Source organism: Dermacentor silvarum, chromosome 3 (assembly GCF_013339745.2).
Source record: "Dermacentor silvarum isolate Dsil-2018 chromosome 3, BIME_Dsil_1.4, whole genome shotgun sequence".
Taxonomy (NCBI): Eukaryota; Metazoa; Arthropoda; class Arachnida; order Ixodida; family Ixodidae; genus Dermacentor; species Dermacentor silvarum.
Window position 1 is genome coordinate 234333308 of NC_051156.1, and position 25257 is coordinate 234358564.

General features: G+C 44.2%; 1 protein-coding gene across 1 annotated transcript in view; it reads right to left on the minus strand.

The window, feature by feature from the left end:
• The window catches only part of LOC119446880 (putative RNA-binding protein EEED8.10), a 50540-nt gene extending 25289 nt beyond the window's left edge, over positions 1 to 25251 (minus strand). The window contains exons 1-11 of the mRNA XM_037711459.2: positions 25184 to 25251; positions 22335 to 22537; positions 21510 to 21681; positions 20587 to 20679; positions 18920 to 19033; positions 18089 to 18186; positions 15500 to 15540; positions 12553 to 12628; positions 10323 to 10490; positions 6422 to 6470; positions 5861 to 5904 (exon numbers count right to left, since the gene is read on the minus strand). Of these exons, the coding sequence (XP_037567387.1) occupies positions 5861 to 5904; positions 6422 to 6470; positions 10323 to 10490; positions 12553 to 12628; positions 15500 to 15540; positions 18089 to 18186; positions 18920 to 19033; positions 20587 to 20679; positions 21510 to 21681; positions 22335 to 22352 (873 nt within the window). The 5' untranslated portion in view covers positions 22353 to 22537; positions 25184 to 25251. The remainder of the gene's footprint in view (positions 1 to 5860; positions 5905 to 6421; positions 6471 to 10322; positions 10491 to 12552; positions 12629 to 15499; positions 15541 to 18088; positions 18187 to 18919; positions 19034 to 20586; positions 20680 to 21509; positions 21682 to 22334; positions 22538 to 25183) is intronic.
• Between the last annotated feature and the right edge of the window lie 6 nt (positions 25252 to 25257).

Genomic DNA, 25257 nt, shown 5'->3' on the forward strand with positions numbered 1-25257 from the left:
ACAAAGGAGGATAGTAACAGTAGTCACTGTAGAAAAGAAAAGAAATAAAAAGAATGAATATAAGAAAGAACGTATACTATAGCCAAAATGTCGTGGTCACCACCGTGTTGTACAAAAAGTGAGAATGGCCCCATTTCCAGTGCAACTTCCTTAAACAGTATAAAAAGATCTGCCCGCGAGAACTCTAGTGGCCCGAAAACTATTCCATAGCCACGTATTTCTTGAATGATAGCTGAATAGAACGTGCCACTGCATGTTGCTGCCGATACCAATTGCACTAGACTTCAGAAGCTTGGCGAGGATCAACACACGAATGGCCTTTACTATCCCTTTTACACATTCCCTGAGCCTCTAATCTGTGTTAATGTGAACAAATGTCATTTTAAAAACTGTTTCGTCATATTATGTCAGGTTTATGCAACTTAGCATATTGCTTCATTTTTGTTAATCTAGCGGTGTGCGCATACTGAAATATTCGATTTCGAATCAAACAGTGAACGTTTGAATAATTGAACTTGCGAATCAAATACCTGGTATTTGATTTTTCGAATATTCGGGGAATGAATCGGCCGTGGTCATGTAGATGTCACGCGTGCAGAGTTCCAATGATGAACTATCTCTATCGGTACAAGGTTTGACTCTGTCGACAGGCTTAAGAACTTGGAAAGAGTCTTTCGCCCGTACCGCATTACAAAAAGGAAGGAAACCTAGCAAGGCAAACTACATCTACGCTATCAAAGAAGTTTTGGGTATTTCGGTGCGCTACAACTCAAAGCACAGCGAGCACCCTACAATGCCAAGTTCGAGGTAGGTGCTACAACGTGCTCACGAGTCTAATTCATGTGTGTTAAATTTGTGTCTACCTAATGTCAAAATGATGAAGTGCATGCACAATCAAATTATACAAAGCCCACTTCCTTGGGGGCAAACGGCCTCGGGTGACCTCTTGCCTCTTGAGCTATTCTCGCATCAGCGCTCGCTTCTTGTGGCCTTCAACCGTCTTACTGGCACATCTTCGAGCCTTTAGTTGATGACTACCTTCCATTTACGGTTAAGCGCTAAAGAGGGGGTGGACCACAGTGGTAGGTGCGTGCTGGATTTCGCACGTATGAGCGCACCAGTGCAACTGGCAATGGTCGGTATATACAGCCACCACCAGCGAGAAACAGGAGGGAGGTCATGCTATATATTTTATGAACGATTTGTATGACAGACATGTTAGCAGCTGCGAGTTAAATCCTGCACGTGAAACTCCTAAAACGTACTTGCATGCACGATACTGCATCACAATTAATGTATGTTTTTGTTATCGCAAGACACATGCACACCCGTGGTCGGCGCGGTACGTGGCATGCACTCATCGGTAATTTATAGGTCCAAAGTTTGTATGAAATACATCTGTACGTGGCAACCAATGAATGATCATGGATTCAGTCATATATGACGCTGATGTGAGTTAGAGAGTCACCAGTCACTCTAAAACAAACTGCGAAATAGCTCTCGGCGTAATTTAGACTGATCTTCCCATTTTATTTAACTAAAAATTTTCTTGTGTTGGCGCCCAAAAATCCAATTTGTTGATTGCACGCCACAGGACTCCTGTGAGGAGTGCGATTGTAATTTTCATCGCATGCAATCACCGGTGGAAAGACGTCCGACACATACAGAGAATAGCTCGGTATGGCCTTTTCTTTTTCCCTATTGCTAATAAAGTTGTGGCTGCAGATTGTTTCATTATCACTCGGTTGTCCCGACACTCCCTCTTTATTGTGATCAGCCATCACGGAGTGCACGTACCTAGTTCGTATTCGCCATACGTTGAACGGCCCGTATCCTGCGTTCTCACCTCTCTGCTTCATATGAACAGGATGGAAAGGGGTAAAACTTGACCTTGCGATGCAGTCCTTCTCGTCTGTGGCAATTCATGACGCAACAGAAGCGTTGGTGATGATGTTGCGTCTCAGGGCATGGAGCGGCAGCGCTCGTTTCTGCTTTCTGCATGGGTCTAGCGAACGAGGCGATACAACTATTCTAGGACGGTCTTCTAACTTCTCTTACCAATACAGACAATTTGTTAGCTCTTCTTCTAAGTGCTACAGGCGCAAGAAACGCACAATACGTACTAGGAACAAGTGAAAGTCACAGGCCTGCGCGGCACAGGCAGCACAGTCGCAACGTAAGCTGGAGGAGTGGTTCAAGAGTAGCTCCAATTTCGGCACCACGTACAACAGGGTCTTCACGGTGAAGTCTCTGTGCCTCATTTTCACGAGAACGATCTGAACTGTCTGTCCGGCGTCGACGCCAAGCTGCGGCTTGTACTGCTCTCTGCACAGCAGTCTGCTGAGCCCGATGATGCCTGGTTGCAGCCGCGCACGTAGCTTTTCTACGATTCGCTTCTTCAGCAGCAGTTCGTACAATGCGAGGAGGCGCCATAACGTGTGCCAAAGAGGTATCTAGAGTATGTGGTGCACATCTCGTATCCCTTGACTCGTGGCACGGTAGGTTGTTGTTGGTGATGATGATGATGGTTTATTGGCATCTTCAAAATGGGGTGGTGACAAATAGTCACCTAGCCTGCTTGAGTTAACCAGTTCCAGTTACATGCAGCATGCAACTGCTATATGCAACTTACATGTCGGGACACGATGTGGAATATTACCAAACTGCAAAGCAAATTTTGTACGTATCCAAGCTACGCGGCATGCATGTCACATGCATGTCCAATGGCAAGATACGATGCTAACTATGATGATTATGATATAATGGCATTTCTTTTGAAACGGGACGGCGACAAACAGTCTCCTAGCCCGCTTGAATTAATCGTGTACGCCATACATGTATTTCATTACGTCAACATTTATGCATCCCCATAATCTTCTTATTCTTCAAGACTTCTTCTTCTACCTTGTAACGCTACCTATGCAACTGCTACATGGCGTGCCACCTGGTGCAATAATTTGCCACTGCAATGCAAATGGCGCACGTATAGGTACTACGCGGCGCGCATCTCACATTGCAAGACAAGTGGCAGGATACGATGCTAATGAGGATGAAGATGATAATTTACAGACAACTAACCAGCTTGACTTATTCAGGTATACAATATATATTTTTTTAGTATACATGTACACAACTCCTTAAATTTCTTTTAGGTGCGAAGCACCTTATGCGCTCGGGCTGTCGGCGTCTCCTGTCGTCGCCGTCACGGTAAGCAAGCGACACACGCTCGTCACAAGCGAGTGCCGAGCATCCCGCGTGCCGAGTGCTCCCGCGTTTGTCGTCGTCGTCATCCACAGCTGTCTGCATTGCCGCTCATCATTCCAGCGTAGAATTTCACTTCTCTTCCGTCGTCGTAATGGGGAGGCTGCGTTTACGGGGTGGGGTTATGAGCCATTGCTTAAGGCAGTATGAGCCCAATAGCGGTGCATCACTGCATGCTTCGCACCTCCCCAGGTTTCACGTTAGTGGAGCTGCATTTCGCTCAATGGGTCATTTGACACTTGCGCATAAAATTTAATTCACCGCTTAAACCGAGGCCTACGACTTACCTCGTGCTAACTGTAATAACTAATAAAATTAAAACAGTAAGAAAGGTGTCCATAATTTTTCTTCCTCAAACCTTCTGCCTTGTACTGTTACCTGTGCATCTGCTACATGGTGTTCTACCTGGTGTAATAATATGCAACTGCAATACAAAATGTGCAGGTATTGACACTACGCAGTGCTTATGTTACATCGCGTGTATTGGGGGAAAAAAAAGCAGGGAAGAGATTGATACGACCGGATCTTTTACAGTCCTAGGTAGCGGCACACGGCAGATATTGAAAAAAAAAAAAAAAAGATGAAGGAGATATATACAGAAATGCATAATAAAAACATGTATAGCACACCTGATTAAATCAAGCAGGCTAGGTAACCATTTGCAACAGCCCCGTGTCGCCGGGGATGCAATTAAATCATCATCATCATCGTGCCTCCTCGTGCATTTATAGGGCATTTTTCCGTTGCCTGATAGCAAGCGCTGTGTGGCTCAGTGGTAGAGTATCTGACTCCCGCGCAGCGGGTCCGGGTTTGATCCCGGCGGGAACTGGGTGCTTTTTTTTTCTCATTTCCGGCAATAGCGGTTACGGACACCGGACACCATTGCGAACCGAAACTGCTATTGCAATGAGCCCATAAAGCTTACGCTGTAAAATAGGTGATTTGCATTCGACAGCAGTGCAGCCAACTAAGACAGGGAGTTGGACTTCGTAATACTCGATTCCATGCCTCACGCACCAGCAGAGGTCGACCTGTGCGGCGCCAGTGACTGTGTGGAGCAGTGCTGAGTGACGTGATCACATTCCCCTCTTTTGTCTGTTACGCAGATTGGCCTTAACGAGCTTAACCACAGAAACCACCTGTCATAGGGATGGAAAAACCCTCCTGTTTTCTGGAAGAAAACTGGAAAGCAAGACTTTCTAAGCAATAAAGATGGCCGTTAAGCACAGCATGGTCTACTATTAAAATGAAAACTGCATTGGTATTTAGGACAACTTCCCATTTCTACAGTTTGCACAAGTGCACTTGATTCTATTTGAGAGACATTCCATCTAGAAAAAATATTTTCCATACTTTTGTATACGAAGTGAGTTGTTATCAGAGCTGGCATACTACACATCTTGGTTCCTAGGTACCCAAGTTACTGATAGCTAGCAAGAATCTTATGTGATTAGCCTCGTGAGCATGTGCAGCACCATGTTTTTTGCATAAAATTTGCAAGCATAAAAGTTTGCGTTGAACTTTCTGATATTTGATTTGATATTCGGCTTCTTTCTTTCGTGATTCGATATTCAGTTTGAAATGTACTATGTATTCGGTATTCGCACACCCTTAGTTACAACAACAAAAAAATCTGGATAACTTGGAAAATCGAATAATTTGGACTTGCCCTCTGGTTCCAGCATGCACATGCTCCGATTTTGCACAATTATAGAAATGAGGGTTGCAGATTTCACCAGTAGGTAAAGGCATCTTGAAGTAGCAGGCTTTTGTTTAAACCGTATTTACTTGCGTAAGGCTTGCGCCTTTTTCTCCTGAATATTTACTAGGTGCGGGCCTTACACAAGGCAAGCTCATGGATACTCACTGAAGCCTCGAACTGCGCTCAGGCTGCTATGCGAATAATTCAACCACTGGTGGCCGACTATGAACCCATTTGCAGTCGCCGACCAATTTTTTAGTTATGGACTAGTGCCACCTTGTAGCGTTTTGGGGGAATTAAACAACACACAAGTATGCATGTGACGCTTAGTGAAACATTTCTTTTTAAATTTTCACACTCCAATGTGGGGTTGCGGGCCTTACATAAGGGTGGGCCTTACCCGAGTAAATACGGTAGTTTTTTGATACGTTCGATATTTCAACACTCAGCAAATTCAGACGTTTTTTTCTGGTCCCACGAAATCTGAATTAATGAGATTTCACTGTACACATGAGCGAGTTTGCACTGCTGAAAATATATGCCAATTAATTTTTCTATAGTCTGTTAACGACAGCACAAGCACAACATTTTGCATCTCTGTATCCATGTGAATCGCTCCCCCAAGGAGGCAGTAAGCATTCTAAAAATATACAGGGTGCCCCGGCTAACTTTAGCTAAGCAGATCAGCGAAAAAAAAAAAATACTTTTTTTCATTAAACAGGTTGGCTAAATTTAGCTGGGTCACCCTGTATATACTACATTCCTAGTTGTTGCATCATACCTGCTCGAAACACATTGGCAGCTGTACAGCAACACCAATGAACACATCAGTCAGAAAACAATCCCGCCATGGAAGAAAGCTGCTGCAAATGTGGAGGACATCAAGATGGTATTTACCAAAAGATGCAGGTTGCCGATGGCACCGATACCACTGCTGGTAGCTGGAAAATGAAAAACGCGATTTGAAGCCCTATGAAGGAGCACTCTGAAGTACAATCACCGGCTGTGCAACAGAGCCGAACAGAATGCCAGTATAGGTTAAAGCAGTTAGCTTCCAATCTCAACTATGCATATTGTAAAGAACTTTAACAAAGTGATATGAAAAGCAAAAGCTAACTTAAGCTCAATAGGACAGGCTGGTGTTCTAAAAATGTAGAGAGCCTATAGCCTGTCTACAAGCTGACTACAGTTTGAGGAATACCAAAGTACATGCTTTGCAAAGTTCAGTAGCTGTGAATAAGCCCCAAGTCGCTAGCAATTTAGGCTGCAAAATTATAGTGTTTTAAGTATACAATGGAAACATTCAGGGGTGTATCTGTGCGGGTCCCTTTTGTTTTTCTAGTCATCAAAGGAGGCCTCACTAAACGCACCACCGAAACGACTTCATGGATCATAAATGCCCGTTTCACTTTAACAAGCACTAGTAGCAACCGTTTGCAAAACAAAAGCTCTGCTCACCGTGAAATAGTGACCTTGACAGTCCCAGGTTTTTCAGTGTCTTCAGGTTCTAATGACACAACCGAAATGACACACAAGAGATCACATTGCTGCTAGCATAAAAAACATCCATAACTATGACAACACAAACAGTGATGAACAAGCTCTAAGCCATTGACCAAATGAGTTTACTTTCAACATGAAGTGCTGGAAGCACTGTATTTACACGATTCTAAAGCGCCCCCGAATACAACGCAGACCCAATACTCCCGGGTTTAAAGTACGAAAATAAAAGCACATCGAAATTTCACGCACGCCCGATTTATAAAATAAAAATGTAACATGCCCCCTTACTTTTGCGATCAGAAGAAATGAGGCGTGCAGAATTCAACTTCACAGAGAGGAGACTTCTTTTTTTTTTTTTAAATGAGTTTCATAATGAAAGCGGCACGTCGTTGTCACCATTTGCACTTCATCGACCACACATAAAGCACATAGAGGCAGTATTCTTGAAGGATCACTTTCAGAGATACTGCTATCACTTTCATGGCATTTTATGTGACTCCGCGTTGGACTTCTAAAAATATTCGGCTGAAAGTGTTCCCTTCGTTCTGCGCAGATAGCGAGCTTGGCACAGCAACAGAAACACTGGATTCAATGCATTTCAGATCTCTAGACAACCAAATGTCACTGAACTGCAATCCCGCATCAACAAAATTTGCCTGAATGCTACCCCGCATATTACCTACTACTCATGCAACGCTAGCAGACTAAATTAGGCACCCAAATGCCTTTGCTTTGCACTTAAATTGTGTAAGATACCACTACATTACGCTTGTGCGGGTGCCACCATTTTTGTTTACAAAAATTTCACCGACGATTACAATACTACCTAATGCGAAATTTGAGCATAGCACATGTTTTCATTTTGCTATATATTGGCTGGTGCGGACAATCTGTTTCATGCGACATGTTGCAAATGGAGCGAAGTGTGACGTGACTGCCTCGCTAATCGGGGGATCGCGAGAGGCAGTGCATGGGTGACGTGTGGGCACGATTCACAGCAGCCGCCGCAGACAGACCTCTCAGATGATGCGCGCTTCTTTGGCGCCATTGTTGCCACAGTCCGCATCTTGCACAGCACTACACTTTTCTTCTCACGCTTTCGCTATACCCTCCCTCCTGTTTTCCGCCTCATGCTACTACTGCACTCGCGCTCTCGCCACTCTTTCATCTTCCGCTGTGCAGTCAAGCGAAGTCAATGAAGAAGCAGCTTGATAAATTTTGAAGCAAATCTTTCTTGTGAATTTTAACAAATTCTGCACCCCCCAATAAGGCTGAGTTGAGATCTACCAACCTCAACACTTGAAAAATACTGCACCATTGCGTCAAGTATGTTGAAATAAAACCTATTCAGATTTAGTTTGACGAGAGGGCACAAGTATTCTATAGATACAGTTACACCTCAATATAACAAACTTTAATATAATAGAAATATAACAAAGTATTTAACTTTTTAACACCATGTATTTTGAACTTCAACCGAAGTGTGTTAAGACCAAAATAAACAACATAATAAAATATCACTGCAGCAGCGAAGGAATACCGTGACAATAAACGCAAACTTCCGCGGATGCAGATGGTCAAATGGTTGAATTACATGCGGCTGCAAGCGAACGCACCTCTCGAATCTCCCTGAGCGACGCACCATGCTCTAGTGTGTTATGTGCACTGTGGATGGAATGAAAGCTATTGCATTTTATGCTTCGCTTTGCTGTTGGATCATGCCCAATCAACCACATGAAGTATTAAAAGGACTATTTCAAAAATAATTGAATTTTGATTCGAGGACTAAATTGAATAGGAAAATATTTTCAGGGTTCGTACAGGTTTCTAAGGCGAAAATTCAAGGATATTCCAGGACTTTCCAGGACCTGTCAAAGGTTTTTCAAGGACTCAAAGCGGCATCCAAAGTAGTATTTCTTTACTCTAACATTTCCAAAAATGACCAGTTTTATTGCACTTATAATAAATAAATGTATATAACAATCTAGCCTTGATAACATCTCAGTATCACAACACAAAATGAACACTAAGAACAGCGGCTGAGATTTCTCCGGTATAGGCGGGGTAAAGTTCACCAAAAATATTGAAAACATTCAGCATAGGGTTATTGCACTAAAATAAAAATAAATAAATGTATATTACAATGATGTTAATATCTAGCCTTGATCACTTCGGTATAGTCTTCCTACACATCCATTATATTTTAACAAATAGATGTATACTGCAATTTTGTAAAACATGGTTTGTCTTGGTCATTTCTCAAGTCCGCAATATTAAAACGTAACACAACGAACACCCACAAGAGCTGCTCAGGCTTTTGCAGCATTAGCTGGTTTTGGTTCATCAAACATTTCAAAAACATTCAGCATACCACATTTTCCGGTGTATAAGACGCATTTTTTCTTAATTTTTCGTCGGTGCGTCTTATAACGACGCGACCTATGCGCTCTATACGCTCCTTCGCGCTATCCGTTTACGTCTCTCTTTTTCTGTGTTTGTCCGTGTGTATGCGCAACGCTTCCCGATACAGCTATGCACCAACTCGCCCAGCAAGAAGTTCTTCTAAACGACCAATGCACGTATTTTTTTTCTTTTTTGCGGAAATACTGCCATCGAAATTGAATCCGAAGTTATGGCCACGCGAAGCGCGCTGGTTGACTTAATTGCTACGGGTTCGGTGCGCGCTATCCAGGTTGCGGGTTCTCGTGATCAAGTTCGATCCCGAGCGCCGTGCGAGAAGCACGGTGCAGCAATGCAAGCGGCGGTTGGCCCACCGCGAGTCGATCGACCGCGAAGTTGTCGCATCTGCAGATCGCTGTCAAGATACGGCGCGCGCCGCTGCGCAATCTACGCAGTTGCTCCGAGAGTACAGGAGCTCCCCCCACCCTTCCGCCCGGGCTGCCTTCCCGCTTTCCTCCTTTGTGCGCGATTTGGCTCGCCGTCGCACGCTTCCATTCGCACACAATGCAGCATACGGCTCGTGGCGACGACGTTATCGCCTTTGGACTTTAAACGGAACATCGTGGCAACGACGACGGCAGAAATGCGCCTGGAGTGGAAATATATGGCACCCATATGCTTGCGCATAACCCGCGTTCACGGAGCGAAACGTCACCGTAACTTTTTAAAATCGCTTAACGAAAGAACAGGTGCGGCTTATACACCCGTGCGACTTATACGCGTTTTGTTTTTGTTTTTTCAGAAAAACTGCCATTTTGAGGAGGGTGCGTCTTATATACAAAGGTGCGAATTAAAGGAAAATACGGTAATGTTATTGCACTTGTATTATCACAAATAATATTATAACAAACCTCCACCCAAAGGCACTGAGCATCAGTGATAAAGTTGCTCTACTATAGCTCTCTTTAGCTTCACTAGCTTCATCTCGCGCGCTAGAGTGAAAGTGGCACAAGACAGACCGATGGGCGAGGAGTGAAACGAACGATAGGGTGAGAAAAGCAGCGTAAACTGCCAACCGAGCCAGCACCGAAGCGCGGCATGGGTCTCTCGCTCCGTTCGCGGTTTAAGTTTAACCCCGTAAAGCCTTTTATTTTTTCCGCGCAGTTCTGCAAAACAGAACCATGTGTGGGGAGTTCGATGCCGATCTAGCACAGAAAGGAGGTTGCAATGTCGATATCAAGAGTGCATTGCTCACGAAATTCAAGGATTTTCAAGGAAGGAAAAAAAGTCCAGGACTTTCAAGGGCCTTGAAAACGCAATTTTCAATTTCAAGGGTTTGCAAGGATTTCAAGGACCTGTACGCACCCTGTATTTTATTCATTATTCGAAAGTTTCGAATATTTACCCACGCCTAGTGTTTACGAAATAGAGCAATGTTTGGCAAGTCCAACGGCACCTGGCAGATGAATCGCAGGTCGTGGTCCTCAATCTTGAAGCAATCGAAAAGGTGGAGCTCAGTCAGGGAAGTGCACTTGGTGGCTATCCTCGAGATGCCCCTCGATGTCAAACCCGAACAGCCACGGAGAATCAGGCGACGCAGACGCAGTCCATCTATGTTGAAGCACTGAACGCAACACACCAAAATATAAAAACCAAATTTTTCATGCACGTTATGCCCAATTTACTAACTTTAACAGCAAACACACGTAACCATTCAAGTGAACAACACATTTATTGCAGAGCCATGTGCAAGCGGACACTAAGACTCTTCCACACTAGCGTATGAAAACTTGCACAATTCTGCAGAGGCTTGGAACCATCGCTGGCCTAACTATTAAAACCGTTCCTTGTTTAATGTTCAATACTGCACAATGGATGGCAACAATGAACTACTAGCCGGCATCAAAATGTTACTGTGCAGTGGCTTATGAGACACGTCGCAGTGGAGAGTTCTAGATGAATTTTGATGGGGTTTTTCATGTGCACCCAAATCTAGGTATGCAAGCGTTCTTGCATTTGCCCCATCTAAATGTGGCCGCCATTGTCGGGAATCGAACCCGTAACCTTGCACTTAGCAGCACAACGCCATAGCCATTGAGCCACTGTGGCTTGTTTGGCCCAACTATTGATTGAGCTGTCTTTCCTATACGGGGCGATCAGTTTAGGTTTTCCAGAATTTTAATCATCTGTTGCAGATAACATAATTCTAGTCCTTGAGTTGGATTACTCAGAGAGGCGGACATTACCTGCACGAGAAATCGAAACACATATTCAACTAAGTAACAAGAATTCACCAGTTGAATGAATTACTTTACAGCACATATTGTAATTTACGAATTGTAGCTGGTGACTTTACAAGGTGTAATCAATTTGGGATGAATTTTCAGAACGACACCAGTTTGTAAATTTGCGCCATCAAACTCCCCGTAAAAATGCACTGTTGTTCCACTTACTTTTTTATCGGAATGCTTTTATGAACTTAAGTACAAAAGTAACTGGAACGCCCATGTATTTTGTCCCACACTTTGGGAAATCACATCTCGAAGCTGGTGTCATCCGGGAGATTAATTTCAAGTGGATATGTCTTGCAACCTCACTGGCTACAATTAGTAAATTGCAATATGTGCAGTAAAGTAATTCATTCTGAAGTGAATTAGTGAATTTGTGTTATTTAGTTGAATACGTGTTTCAATTTCTCGTGCTAGTAATGCCCGCCTCTTCAAGTAATCCAGCTCAAGGACAAGAATTATGCTATCCGCCAATGGCAAACTTACAAAGTCCGGAAAACTTAAAAACGATCACCTAATTTATGCAAAGCATTACACATTGCATGTTTAACTAAAGCATGTCACGCTTTGTGGGTTGTTTCTATACAGGCGAACATCAATGTAACAAATGAGGATGTAATGAATTACCTGATATAATGAAGTAAAATTCAAATTTGGTAGGCCATGCTGTGTTTCAATGAGTATGTTACAGCTACAATGAAACCAAAATCTGTAACAGTATTACTTATAGGGAAGTGAATAATTGTTCACTCAGCAGCTCAAAGTATGTATGTTCTAGTATCAAAAATGTGGAATACTACGCAACAGCAACTTGAAATGGCATATTTTGAACGTGTATGCATGTGCTTGGCTTGACCTCCTCTGCAGCTGGCAGCCAAGCCAACTGTAAAATTATTTTTTATAAACCCAGGTAAAGTAATGGACCGCAAATTACATTAGGGCTCAAATTACGCAATACAGTATTAACAACGATGCAGAAGTGCATTAGTAATTCAGTGCTTCTCACATGTCACGTATTGGCATGTCAAGTCACTAACGAGCCATCAAAATCAACAGGGGACCCTCTTACTAGCCTATTGGAGGCAAGTGTTTATTTTGCTTAGACCTGACTGCAACTTTTTATTTTTAATTATTTTTTCAATAATATCAGTATGTGTTGCATATAATGAATACAGGATGTAACTAAGGTATAACTAAGCCAGGTGTAACTTTGTTATAACAAGCTTCGACTGTATTTGGGAACACCAAATCCACTCCACTTCTCTCCTTGCTCATCCTTTCCATTCGCATACTTTATTTTTTTTTTCTGTTTGGTCAATCCATTTTGCTTTCCTCTTGGCTGCATGCGTACAACTAGTTCGCTTCATAAACAATACAGCATAAAATCTGATCTCATACCTCCCCAGTGAACTCGTACATCTCGGTCAGGTCGATGTGCTCCAGACGCCTGCAGCGCCGAAGAAGTCGCCGGAGGCTGACAAAGAAGAAGTGTCACACATGAAATAATCGAAACACCATCTGCATCACTGCTTTGTACACTCAAGTCAATGAACAGACGTGCCATTTCCAGCAGTAAAGAGAAAGACATTAGTTGTACCTTTTTGAACAAACTTAAAGCAATGTGCGATGGCTAAAGTGAACCTTTTCAGTATGAACGGCACAGATCACGGTGTTAGAAGTACAGGTGGAACGACGGAGCACCGCCGCATTCGTTGAACTTCGGTACCTCCGCTCCCTCACGCCGCGTGATGGCAGGAGCGGTCGCGTGGCCGACAACCGGGCGAGCCGGCCCCCATTGCGCATTTGTGGACGAGCGGTCGCCGTCTAGTCGAAGCAGTTGTCGCCACGTTGCGTCCTTGTTTTCATTCTTTTTGTGCGATGACAAGCTGTGCTATTCGTGTGAGGAAGCCGTGCAATGGGCAAGAAGTGCTTTGTGCCACTGTGCAAATCTGGCTACAAGACCTGCATTGAAAAAGTGTCGCTTTTTGCTGCACCTCGAGAAGCAGAGTGCCTGAAGATATGGCGCCATGCGATTCTGCGCAAGGACCGTGTGCTGCAGTCGACTGACTAGGTGTGCGAGAAGCACTTCGAGCTTAGGTATGTGACGAAGACGTGGGAAGCAGTCTACAAAGGACACATTCTTGTGAGTGCACCACGAAAGGTAGCTCTGGCAAAAGATGCTGTGCTGATGAAGTTTCCTGACTGCCCTGCTCACTTGACAAAGACAGACAAAAAAAAGAAAGGCGCCTGCGGACCGTTCGCACCCTCCTGCCACCAAACGTAGCTGTGTCAGGCTGGAAAATGCAACCAGCTTTGAAGAACTCCCGCCAACGGAGACCTCGCAGGTGTGCGACGTGGTCAGCGAGATGGATCAAAGAAGCTGCGTGGGATCTCATGCCACAGTATTCGACACAACGCCAGTCACAGTGTCAGCCACAAGTCTGATCGAGGAAGTTTTTGAGAATGCCGATAGCGTTCCTCTCCCAACAACAGCGTGGGCTTACCACAATGTTAATGTTGATGGCTTGAGAACAAGCATGTTTTGTGAAGTTTTCACGATTAGTGTGGCAGCTACACAGCCAGATGGTTCCGCAACTGGCGCTAACTACAACTACTATGCTGCTGCTCCCAGCTGCGTCGTCACGAAAAGTGGCGAGTGTTGACGAACAACTGAACGTAAGTGTAGCTCTGCTGGGTAAACGTACACCCCCTGAATACTTCCAACTCCCTTGCAACGTCAGTAGCACGAAAGATATTGAAATGCTTGTCAGGCGAGTGAGTGAAATTCGCTTGTGTGCCGGCGGGCCAAGTGCAAAGGCCTACCCAAATGTGCAGCTAACAGGTGGTTTTATTGACGTCACAGGCCGGTGGCATCATAAACAGTGCACATTAATTCTCAATGGAACAGAAAGTGTATGCACACGTTGCCCTAAAGTGTCGTCGGTGCCTCAAACTTAGCTGCTGGCACTTCGCTAAAATTCACTGTTTTATGTGCAACAAGCTAGCGTTAACAAAGGTTGTATTCATCACACATTTTTTTATGCGTAATCAACGACTGCTAACTGCTTCGAAAGTTCGAGACAGCAATCGACAGTACGTTTTGCTGCCGTAATACTACGGCTAATACATTATTTTTGTCTAACTAGGTAAACATTACTTCAACAAACAGAACTAACTTCTGTCATATTTCAACTCGACTTCACTGTCATATGTTTAAATGCACGATTTCAAATGTCCAAATGCGAAGGCATCCTTCTATCGCGAACCTTCGAGGTGGTGAATTGAACATATTCAACAGATATCTATGGCTGTATCGTCAAAATCTCGTATTTGTTCGCCGTTTTTATCTTCTTGCGCTCGTTATAGCGTGAAGGTTGAGTTTATTTATTTATTTCGAGCGGCGTTTGTGGCCTTGAAGCGACCATGGATACCTCGCACCGGCCACGGGTACTGTGGCGCTATCTCGGACCCTCTGCACAAAATGCAGACCGAAGTTCCCCCTTTCCGGAGGCGCCGTTGGTCCACCTAAAATACTTCTAACACCGTGGCAGAAACGTAACGGGGTGTGTATCTTGTAGAATTCGATTTCTTTTTTCCATTCTCCCTTTTTTTATAATGTATCATGTCGAGTGACTGACCCAAGTGATTACAGCGATTGATGAAAGGTGGAAATAAAGGATGAAGAAAATGAAATCGGGGATTGCAGCAGCTTCCCAGAAAAAAATTCTGAAGTTTTCAAGGACTTTGAGGGCCCGAGAAAGCATCTTCAAGGATTAAAGCACCACAATACCGGACCATCACAATGAGCAAACATTTGTTTTTATTGCAGATGGAAAAAAAAAAAAAAGGTGCTCACTAAGCTTCTTTTGCGTACACCCCCACCACCCAGTCCACAAGCAAGATGGCTCCTTGCCAAAAAAGGTGCTAATTGAACTGAATTGCGCTCCATGAGACTTAACGGCTTTCACAACCTTGAAAATGCCAGTTGTACATTCAAGGGTTTCACAAACCACTATGAATTCCTGTGAAGTGGATTGTCAGAAAATATGGCCGCAGGTTTATGAACCAAGTGCTTTCTGTTATCCTTGTGCTGCAGCTATTCAATATTTAAAGAAAGCAGAACAAGTAAAATATTGCACTTTTTTGTTTGCTGCTAGCTAATATGTTCTGGGCTGCTGTTACTGCTATAATTTATTTTCAGCGCAAGCACCAATAAAAACAAAATTTTGGAAATAATTATGTCCCTTTTTGGAGTGAAGAGTGATGCAGACAGCTGAACTAGCATTACTGCGCCTTTTTCCATGACTTGATACGAAATAGGTGTAATGCGTATTCTATGACTCACCTCTTCTCTCTAACATCACAGCAATCTTTCAAGAGGACAGACTGAAACCAAAAAAGAGCACACTAAGTTGGTCAAGGGTACACAAGGAATGAACTTACACCTTCGCAAACTTTAATAAATGTCTTTCTTACAGTATCACATTGAGGGACAACATACTTCACGCTTTTGTCTGAATAGATAACCCAAACCTATCCACTTGCCGGTGCAATTTCCTTAAAGGGGTCCTGAACCACCCCACGGGCTTGGTGAGAAATCCCAGTCCGTGGATAGCATACACTGCTGGGAACGTCTCAGCCAAATTTTGAAGTCGTGCGCGGTGCGTGCAGCTTGCAAGCGGAGCAACTTTTTCTCAAACGCTCTCTTTTCAACAGAAGCCTGCTCCTCACTCTTTCCTGGACGCTTTATTTCATAATATAGCAGATTCCCATACGAGTTTGCTATTGGCCAATATACAGAGTAACCGCAGGGAAGTGCACTGATGCAAACACCCTTCTTGATTGATGTCAACTGTTGGCCAATAGCTGACATCAATCAAGAAGGATGTTTGTATCAGTGCACTTTTTCCTACTGTTACTGTGTATATTTATTGACGCCGTTTAATAAACAGGCTGAAATAAGCAAAGATCTGCTTTCAAATTTCGATAAGAATTAGGTACTTCCGGAAGAAGCCGACTATTGTATGCTCATGCTCAGTCACGGTTGCCCGCGTAGGAATTAAACTTTGGTAACCCGCTTATCGATGACGTAGCCGTCGGGTCTCGCTAATGTCGACTAGTTTTGAACACTGAACTAGCCTCGAACTACAGGAAACTTAAGGTCAGACTACATGCACGCTTGCCAGCGCTCACTCCTGGCCGCTCCTGTTTAGATGCCTTGGCAGACATCGCTTCATATTGAGCTATTGATAGCGCTTCAAAAAGCACAACTTGTATGTGGCTATTATTCGTTGGTCAAGCTGGCGCAGGACAAAGCTGGTCCACACCACATAGCACAGCCAGACCGGAGCATATGAGCGAGAGCGCGCACTCACTCAAGCCCTGTCGTGCACAAATGAAACCCTGCGCATACGCACACAGTTGCATCTAGCTGTGGTCTGCTACGTAGCGTTGATATCGTGGACGCCGCGGAATGCCGCGACGAGTTCGCTGGCTGAGTGCACTGTGGAGTGTTGAGGACAGTCGCGTTTGGCTACATTTGGCACTGTCGTGGCCATCAAAATCGGAAGTAGTGGCATCTACGTGGACATGCAAAATCAAATTTTAACTGCACGCCATGGTGACGTTCAGTAGGTGGAGCGCTGTAAGCATGCCGCGTTCCGCCGTAGCCGTCGCAGTGCAAAGCATTGAAGAAGGAACAGGAGCACAGCGAATGGGATCATACGCGACCTTTGATTCTTCTCTTCGTCTGAACGCAGTGAAGTAATTTTTGCAGCAAGGTATTTCTGAAATAGTCTACTTTAACTTCAAATGCATTTGAAGTGTTTCAGGGCCCCTTTAATAAAACATAGCTATGGGCCAAGCTCATTGTGAAAACAAAATGGTGTGACAATCCAGACAATATGAGAAAGCACAGCTCACTCTGAGGGCACAGAACAATGCCTGGTCCCTTTGAGTGGTTCTGCAAGTTGCTGACATAATACTAGCAAGTACTACAGTCAAACCCATTTATAGTTACGCGAGAAGTGGTTGTTGTATCAGTGGTTTGTTACATGAGAACTCACCCTTCAAAACGAGCAAAATTAATGACCCTCAAGCTGGCGCCGCACATTATAATTCGACACCACTTTGATCCGAAAAATCAGATGCCATTTGCCCAGTTCAGTAAGTCGCGCTTCCGTGCTTCCGAACTTCGCATGCGCCCTCCTTTTATCACAACCTTGTTTGAAGCGTTCGGATTGCAACCGTATGGAGCTACTGAATATGTTCGATATATCCTGATACAGTTTCAACAGGCAATGTCAGAAAATCGTAAATGCAGTAAAATGTAGTTGTTATAACTAATAAATTGTTATAAGTGGGTTCGTCTGTATTTCACATTAATAGGGCAGCTGACAGCCAGGGTAAAACTCAGGGCTTTGCAACCATAAACAAAATTGGCCAACTCTTGCATGTCCCAGTAATAAGGCACTACAAAAACATAAATTTACCTATTTATTAAATACTGCAGATACGAAGCTGAAGCCAGCCTTATCTGCTTTTCAGCTTAACACAAGGAAATCGTATATAGTCTGATCTTGGTGTTTGATACATCACCACATGTGTTTCGTTAACTTTTTTTTTGTATGTGTGTGTGTGTGTGTGTGGGACTGGTACTTTCAGCCTTGCTTATATTGCTCTATCATGCTCAGCTTTTTTGGCTTTGAGACCATCATCGAGAATGTTCTATAATACCTTTTCTTTGGCCAACTTTTGCTTCCGTTATGCATCAACTTCAACTGTCACTGCTGTTAGCACACAATTATCATGCCAGAAAAAAAAGATAGAAAAAAAGTTCAAAATGACTTTGCAATAGAAGCTGGGATGGCTTTATAAAAAAATTTTGATCATGAAATGTTTGAAAACAAATAAAATGCAACAACAGGAGACTGACCTTGAGTTTCGGACATTTGTTGGCTAGCTGCAGGACGGATGTGTTGGTCAGCTGTACGCCGGAGGCATCCAAGTATTCTAGGTTGGGACAGCGTATTCCTGCGGAGGGCAGCACAATATTAGTAAGAAAAAGTCGCAGTTTCGCCCGAAAGGCAGAGGGCGAAACTGCGACACTCCGAAAGGCAGAGGCATCGAAACTCCGAAAGGCAGAGGCCTCAACTGCGATAGCAAATTAGTAGACAGCTATTCGGAGTAGGGATAGTAGTTTTATCGGCTGCATAAACTTGGACACATTCGCTTACTAACTGAATTAACAAGCGTGGTGTCAGCGCGCACAAGCAAACATGAATAGATCACATTCAATGACCGCAGACGACTGTCAAAACGCTGGCAGCAAGCGCAGCCGCCGCAGCGAGCGAAGGTTCGTGCGGTTTATTGCTTCAACGGAAACTGAGCGGCGAATACACAGCGCATACAAAGGTCAGAGCCATGTGGAGATCGCTTTTAAGAGACGGTGCGGGCGACTGCCACAGTCGGGCAAAGTGCAAGCGCAGTTGTTGGTAGAGTAAAAGCTGCCCTCCCCCCTTCCTCCCGCGCTGCCTTCCCGCTTTCTTGTTTGTGCGTGGGAGATTGAGTGGCCTGTTCCCCTTGCGCCCGGTTGCAAGATACGTCTGAAAGTGAATGTTAACACACACTAGCAAGCTTGATGACACAAATGCACATTGCAGTCCTTCGCTTTTCCCCTTTCACACATTGCTCCAGTCTGGTTGCACGATAAGACTGCTTTACAGTGCATTTGACGAAGGGAAGGCAGGAAATGCCGAGCACTTACCAATGGCCTTGACTGCCTTGTGGTCGAGCATATGCGATGCTGTGGCCAAGTCCAGCCGGCGTAAGGATTCGCCACAGCGGCTTAGAATAGCTCGCAGGATGCCAATGGTCAAGGCTGCCATGATAGAATTAATGACATATATATAGCTATCATCAACACTTGCACCACGAGGTGGTCTGAAAAGTGCAATTGGCATCAGAAGTTCACGGACCGTGGAATTTGAGAGAAAGCTGAATATTTTTGCAGCCTGGTACTAGTATTTGGATTTCCTTCCTCTACGAGCACCGCATGCACTCGAGAAAGGGCCACACTCCTGTAGGACACGCCCCCAAATTGACAGATCTATATTTTAAAAAAGATGAACGAGAGCGTCACGGCAGCTTGTCCTCTCTTGGATTCTGAGTGCAGGGCTTTCGGTGTCTTTAGACACTGCAGTGAAAACCTTTGAAGACACAGGCATACCTAAGGCCAGGGGTGGCATGGAAAATGACAGCATCCACGAGTGCACAGCTTAACCAAGCCTTAGCAGTTGCAACAGTGACAGCGGTGAGTACTGGATGAGCACCAGGTGTGTGTGTGGCAAGCAGGCATTAACAAATGATATGCATTATGAAAAAAATACTGTTCACTCCTTTGGTAAAAAAGGGAGCAGAAAAACTAAACTGGAATGGCATGCCCCCATGTAAGGGCCACACCTTGACAAGGTGGCGAGAAAAAGAGCAGTCCTTACACGTGTACACAGTGTGAACAACAATTTTACTGGATACACTCACAAACTGCAAGGAAATTCAATGTTTTCTCAGATCCCGCATCAGTGAACTTTTGATGCCAGCTGTACTTACCAAATTTAAGCTTAATTTAGTAGGTTGTAGTGATATGGATCAACTTGGCATGAATACTGACACTGGTCAAGTAGCCTCTTGGTGGGCAATTTTTGTTAATTTTTTTTTCTCTTCTTTTCAGGTCATAGAGAATAGTGGGTCAGATGACTGAGTGATGGTATTGATCAATTAGAAGCGTACATATCTGCTCACTTGTTTGACTTTGTCCAAGGTTTAGTGATGGTGAATATGTTTCAAAGACAAGTATTTGTGCATTCGAAGAAAATGACAGGCGTATGATTGCGTGAATTAAGCTCCCGTGTCTAGTATTTATTGTACGGAATATGGCAAATGAATTCTGCGAATCTCGCAAGGTGGAGGAAAAACCCCATATGGGGTTTCCTTTATACCTCCGTGCTACAATCGGGTGGACGAAAGTTTTCCTTTCCAATTACTGAACCGTTTTTCCATCAAAAACCATTATACAAGTGTCTCACTCAGAAGATTTTCATAATAAGCCAAATTTTCTTTTTTGAACCACTCCCTTATCCCATTTGCATTATTTTCTTAGTAATAGAAGATCATATGTAACTGTGGTGCATTAGTTATATTAAAACACTGATATCACAACCATCTTTTGTTGGTCGTGTTCCTTTACGTAAGAGGACAACATTAGGCAAAGCCTAAAAAAAGAAGCATAGAGGAATTTATGTGTTTTGTGTGCAGAGGCAGTTGTTATTGGTTTTATGGTTACTCATACATTTAAATATTTAAAACAGTAGCAGAGGAGAAACAAAAATCTGGCAGTTCAATACAAGAAAAAGAAAATGAATGTTGACGTCTTACGCTTTCCCTGGCTGATCGAGAAGACACCTGTGAAGGAGAGCCTGTACTGGGCCTTCCAGAGTCGCTTTGCAAGTGCTTGCCATCGCTGACACACTACAAAACTGAAGCAGGCCGGCACGACAGTGAGAACAGCACATTCTGCCGAGCAGCCCCAATTAATTTTCGTCAAAGCTGAAGAAGCACAATGCTCCATTTCAATTGGGACACTCACAAGATGTTAGAGGAAGTTGTGCTCAATATCAAAGGACAACTACAATGAAATTTTACTTTGACTAATTTGGTTATAAATGATTAGTATATACCGTCAAAACAGTTCTAGTACAGCTGCAGTAGGGCTGATAACTGTCTAATTTTCTTATTAACACCCTTTAAGTAGTTGCGAAGTGGACGACGTGGGCACCTGGCGGTCAGCAGGTATGATGCAGGCCCCAGAACATGACCTGCAAGCTCCTCTCGCAATCCGCAAGTTCCTCTAGACCTCCGAGGCCAAGCCGAGGAGCTGCGCTGGTTCTCGACCCCCCCCCCCCCCACTTCTGGGTTTTGTGTCATTTCCGGCTATCAATAACGGTGCCATTCTTTCGACTTTCGATACCAAAAACGTCTAGTATTCCAGTGAGCTTTTTGCGACACATCTACTCATACTTCAAACATAATATTTTGCCTGGAGGATGCCTTATATATACACTATCTGATACGTACCTTTTTACACAGTATTAAATTTCATTGTAGTTGACATTTAAATGGACTCCGAAACGCTCTTTTAAGAAAGGTGTGGACTGTGTCAGGTACTGATGGGCCTCCTCTCGCGAATCTCTTTTAAGAAAAAATTTCCAACGTGACTCCCCAAAAAGTTATGACCCATAGCACCCCCCCGTCACGGCCTTCTGGCATGCATTGGAAGGTCCAAAACAGGGAAACTGCACCTCTCTCAATGATGATACGCGTCCTGATGTCAAGCCAGCTGAGAACCAAGAGTAGAACATCGTCTGGAAGGTTCTCCACATCGAATGATGTCACTGAACCTGCATCTGTTCCGATGTTTGACACGATATCACCACCTTCTCCATGACCACCTGGTTCATCTTGCAGCTGCACCTAAACACAAACATGAGATCCACTGATGCACAATAGATCAAGATTAAAGGACAATTGACATTGGGTGCTGTACGTCCCATTACCTACTAGTGAACATACCAAGAATCCATAGTTACTTTATAAAAACTGTTGCATTTCCAGTAGGATATAGTTATCTGTCTATATGTGAAGACACGAATGGCGATAACTGCAGCTGATTAAACTTTAGCTGGCTATGCATACAGCAGTACGAAACGGGTGGGAAGACACAGCAAACAAGCCACCTGCCTCTCTACACCCCCTTCACACTGGACTTGCATATAATGTTTGTTAAAGGCTATCTAAATATTTAACACATTCATTGAGGCCCCATATTTTGAAGTCTCGATTCCTGTTCCTGTGTGTGTTAATCCACCGGTGGGTCACTTATCACATTCCTCTGGTGCATAATGACCCACCGTTGAGTCCCAAGGGAGTTCTGCTCCTTTGAAACTTCCTCAAGGAGCAGAGAGGTGGCGCCATGACACGTAAAATCAGGAGTAACACAATTTTTTTTCTTTTCTTCCTTCAGTTTATAGCAAACGCATGCACACTGCAGAGAAGCCCTGCACGGCCCCTGAGAGGGGAATAACTGACCCTGACCAAAGGGGCCGTAGTTCCTTGAGCATACACACCTTCTCATCTCTTGGCATCGCAACACCGGTAGCAGGAACTGTGGAAAACGCTTCAGAGAGGTAGTCGGAGGAAAACGGTCCTCCGATGCAGGACTGACGTTCCTTGCCTTCAGCCTCAGCTTGTGGTTCCTTAGAAGGCACAGCTGTCACTTCAGAGGCTTCACTGTGTGTGTCAGGTCTCAAGACATCAGGTTGCTCTAAATCTTAAGGAAGGGAAGGCAAAAGATTTCCAAATTAGCAAGAATGAGTTAACAAGTTGTTCATTGAGCAAAGGGTTGCACATTTGGGTATAAAAGTGGGACTCTATAACTCTCGTAAGAGTTGTAGCATAGTCCCTTAATAGCTTTTCTGGTCACGAAACTCCCGCCTCATTTTGATATAGAGCCAGCGCCTGCCGCTAGGGTCGCCATAGTAAAAGAAAGGCCACCTAGCCGAGCGGCCGCCGCAGGCGGAGGCGGTAATTTTTCTGCTCTGGTCGCGTTGCGGCCGAAAGCCCAGCTTCTTTTCGATTTTATTTACATTCTATTTTGTCGTATCAGTTACAGTTTCCAAACTTGAACATCTGGGAGTGTTTTCTAACTGAAATCAAGGCGCTTACAAAAAGTAAACAATCTCAAAGTCAGCTGGCGGCTCCGTGTCAGCAGACGACGCGCATAGAAGTCTTCTTACTGAGAAATCTGTCGTTAGTTGGCCCAACTGGCTTCGATTAACAACTTTTAAGCTACTTTTGTGCGCTGTACAAAGAATAAGACATTAGTGGCGTGGCGTTGCCAGTAAACGACAACCTGAGATCAAGGTCGTGGCTGTTACTGAATTCCGATTGCACTCGAGCCGTTCAGGCGATGGTGACAGATTCAAATCGCACGTAACATAAAATGTTCTATGACGTCAGAATTAGTTTGAAACAGGCACGTCGGCAGATCGAGCCGTGAATGAAACGCTTGCTTGAAGGGAAGTATTGTCATTTTCATGCATAGCAAGCTTTGCTAGTTTTCGTGCGTATTATTCCAAATGTGCGACAAAGTTTTCAAACGTGATTTTTGTTGTCAATATACCCTATGAAAACCCAAAAGGACTATTATGTCCGACTGACTCAGCACAGCGCTTATTAATCTCTAACTCGCACAAGCAGAGTGACGAAGATTGACGGTCTATTGCACTCAGTACCATACCTCCTTGGTGAACTACGACGCATAATAGTATTTGAATCGCGAGCTTCCTTTAAAGCAAATGTAGCCGTTCTAACTCGCGAAAATTTTTATGAGAAATAACATTTAATTTGCGCTTTCACTCAGCACTGAGCTCAAAAACGATCAGAAAGTTGTATTGACACAGAAAACTGACATCTTTTTTTGTTCCGTTGCACTAAGTTCCTAATGTCCCATTTATCACGGCTGGAAGCCTACTTTGCTTCAGGAAACAAAATTACTTCTGTGGCATGGCCCTTTTGTAAGGCGCGCAGCGTTGACGTAGCAACCTTAAGCAAATGGTTAAAATTGTCAATAGCTGTTGCGATCAGCATGCGAAATCCATAGGCAAGAGCTCAAACTAAGTTATGCGAATAATTTGCCGTCTATAAATATCAACACACAGACAATGCAATCATCGTTACATGTCATGAATATTTTATTGTTTAAAGCAGAACAAAGTTTATATATGTGCTTATGTTCTCATGGAGGTACTAATAGGCACCGAGTTTATTGCAATATATAAATGAAACAAATCTTGTAAACAGAACAGGCTACTGAGAATCACACACGCACACGCACACACCGGCCGTCGAAAACGTGAATGGCAGTAGGCCTGAGGCGCGGCTTGTCCCTCCGCGCAACGATACGGCGTCACCGTTTATCGTGAAATCGTCTGTACGGAGATGAATGATGGATCAAAGTGCTTTGCGCACACACGCACATGCTTCGACTCGAAGCTTAAATCGTCCGTTTCTTGCGATGGTATGGCTCGCTTGCAATTCTCGAAGTGCTCACGAACACTCGGCATGCAAAATAGCGATACCTTTTCGGTATAGTGCCTTTGTAGCCAGAACGGCCCTCCCGCACACAACACCTGAACGGCATCGTCAGGCGAACGTGCCGCTTCAATTGTAGAATGCCAGAATTCGGATCTTGCCTAAAAATCAATCACAAATATAAAGTACGCGTCCAAACTTTCAGCGCACGCCGGCCGCATCTGCAGTCTCTCCGGGTTTAACACAGAGAAAGGTGGCCTCTCAGCTGCAGTGGCGCCGCAGCGCGGTGGCTTCATGCGACATATCAAGCTCTCCCATAGAGTGACGGCGGAGTTTCGTGACCAGAAAAGTATTGAGCGACTATGGTTGTAGTAAGGAAACCCTAGAATACATGACCACAGTCGGCAACATAGATCACACCAACATGCGACTGGGTATCTGTGCCTTACAAAGCTAGCATTAATTTTGGGAAAGAGCACAGCCACAAACCAGCATATGGTGCAAATTATGCCTGCCATCAATAGGTAGCACTCAAAGAGCAACTCAAGGTGACCGATGTTCACACCAGCAAGTGCGACCGTTCAGTAGCAACACCGAAATGTCTCGCGATACATCTGCTTGAACTCCATCGTCTCGTAAAATAAGCGTCAGCATATACAGACGTCCTATTCCGTGCATCTGATTGGTTCAGCAGTTTTGCGATTGCAGTCACACAACTGAAAAATCAAGCAGCGAGCGACAGGACCAAAATGGTCACTATTTAAGAAAAGTGACCATTTGCGATTAACTTGGTCACACAACCACTGTCAGTCGCCGGTGTGAATGAGCCTTAAAGGTGCAAATAAGTCTGATTCCATTTATATGTTCGCAATATCGCTATTACCTTCTCTGCAGCTGGCAACTTCACTCTCTTCAGACTCTTTTGCAGTTTTATGAACGCATGCTTCTTTCTCTTCT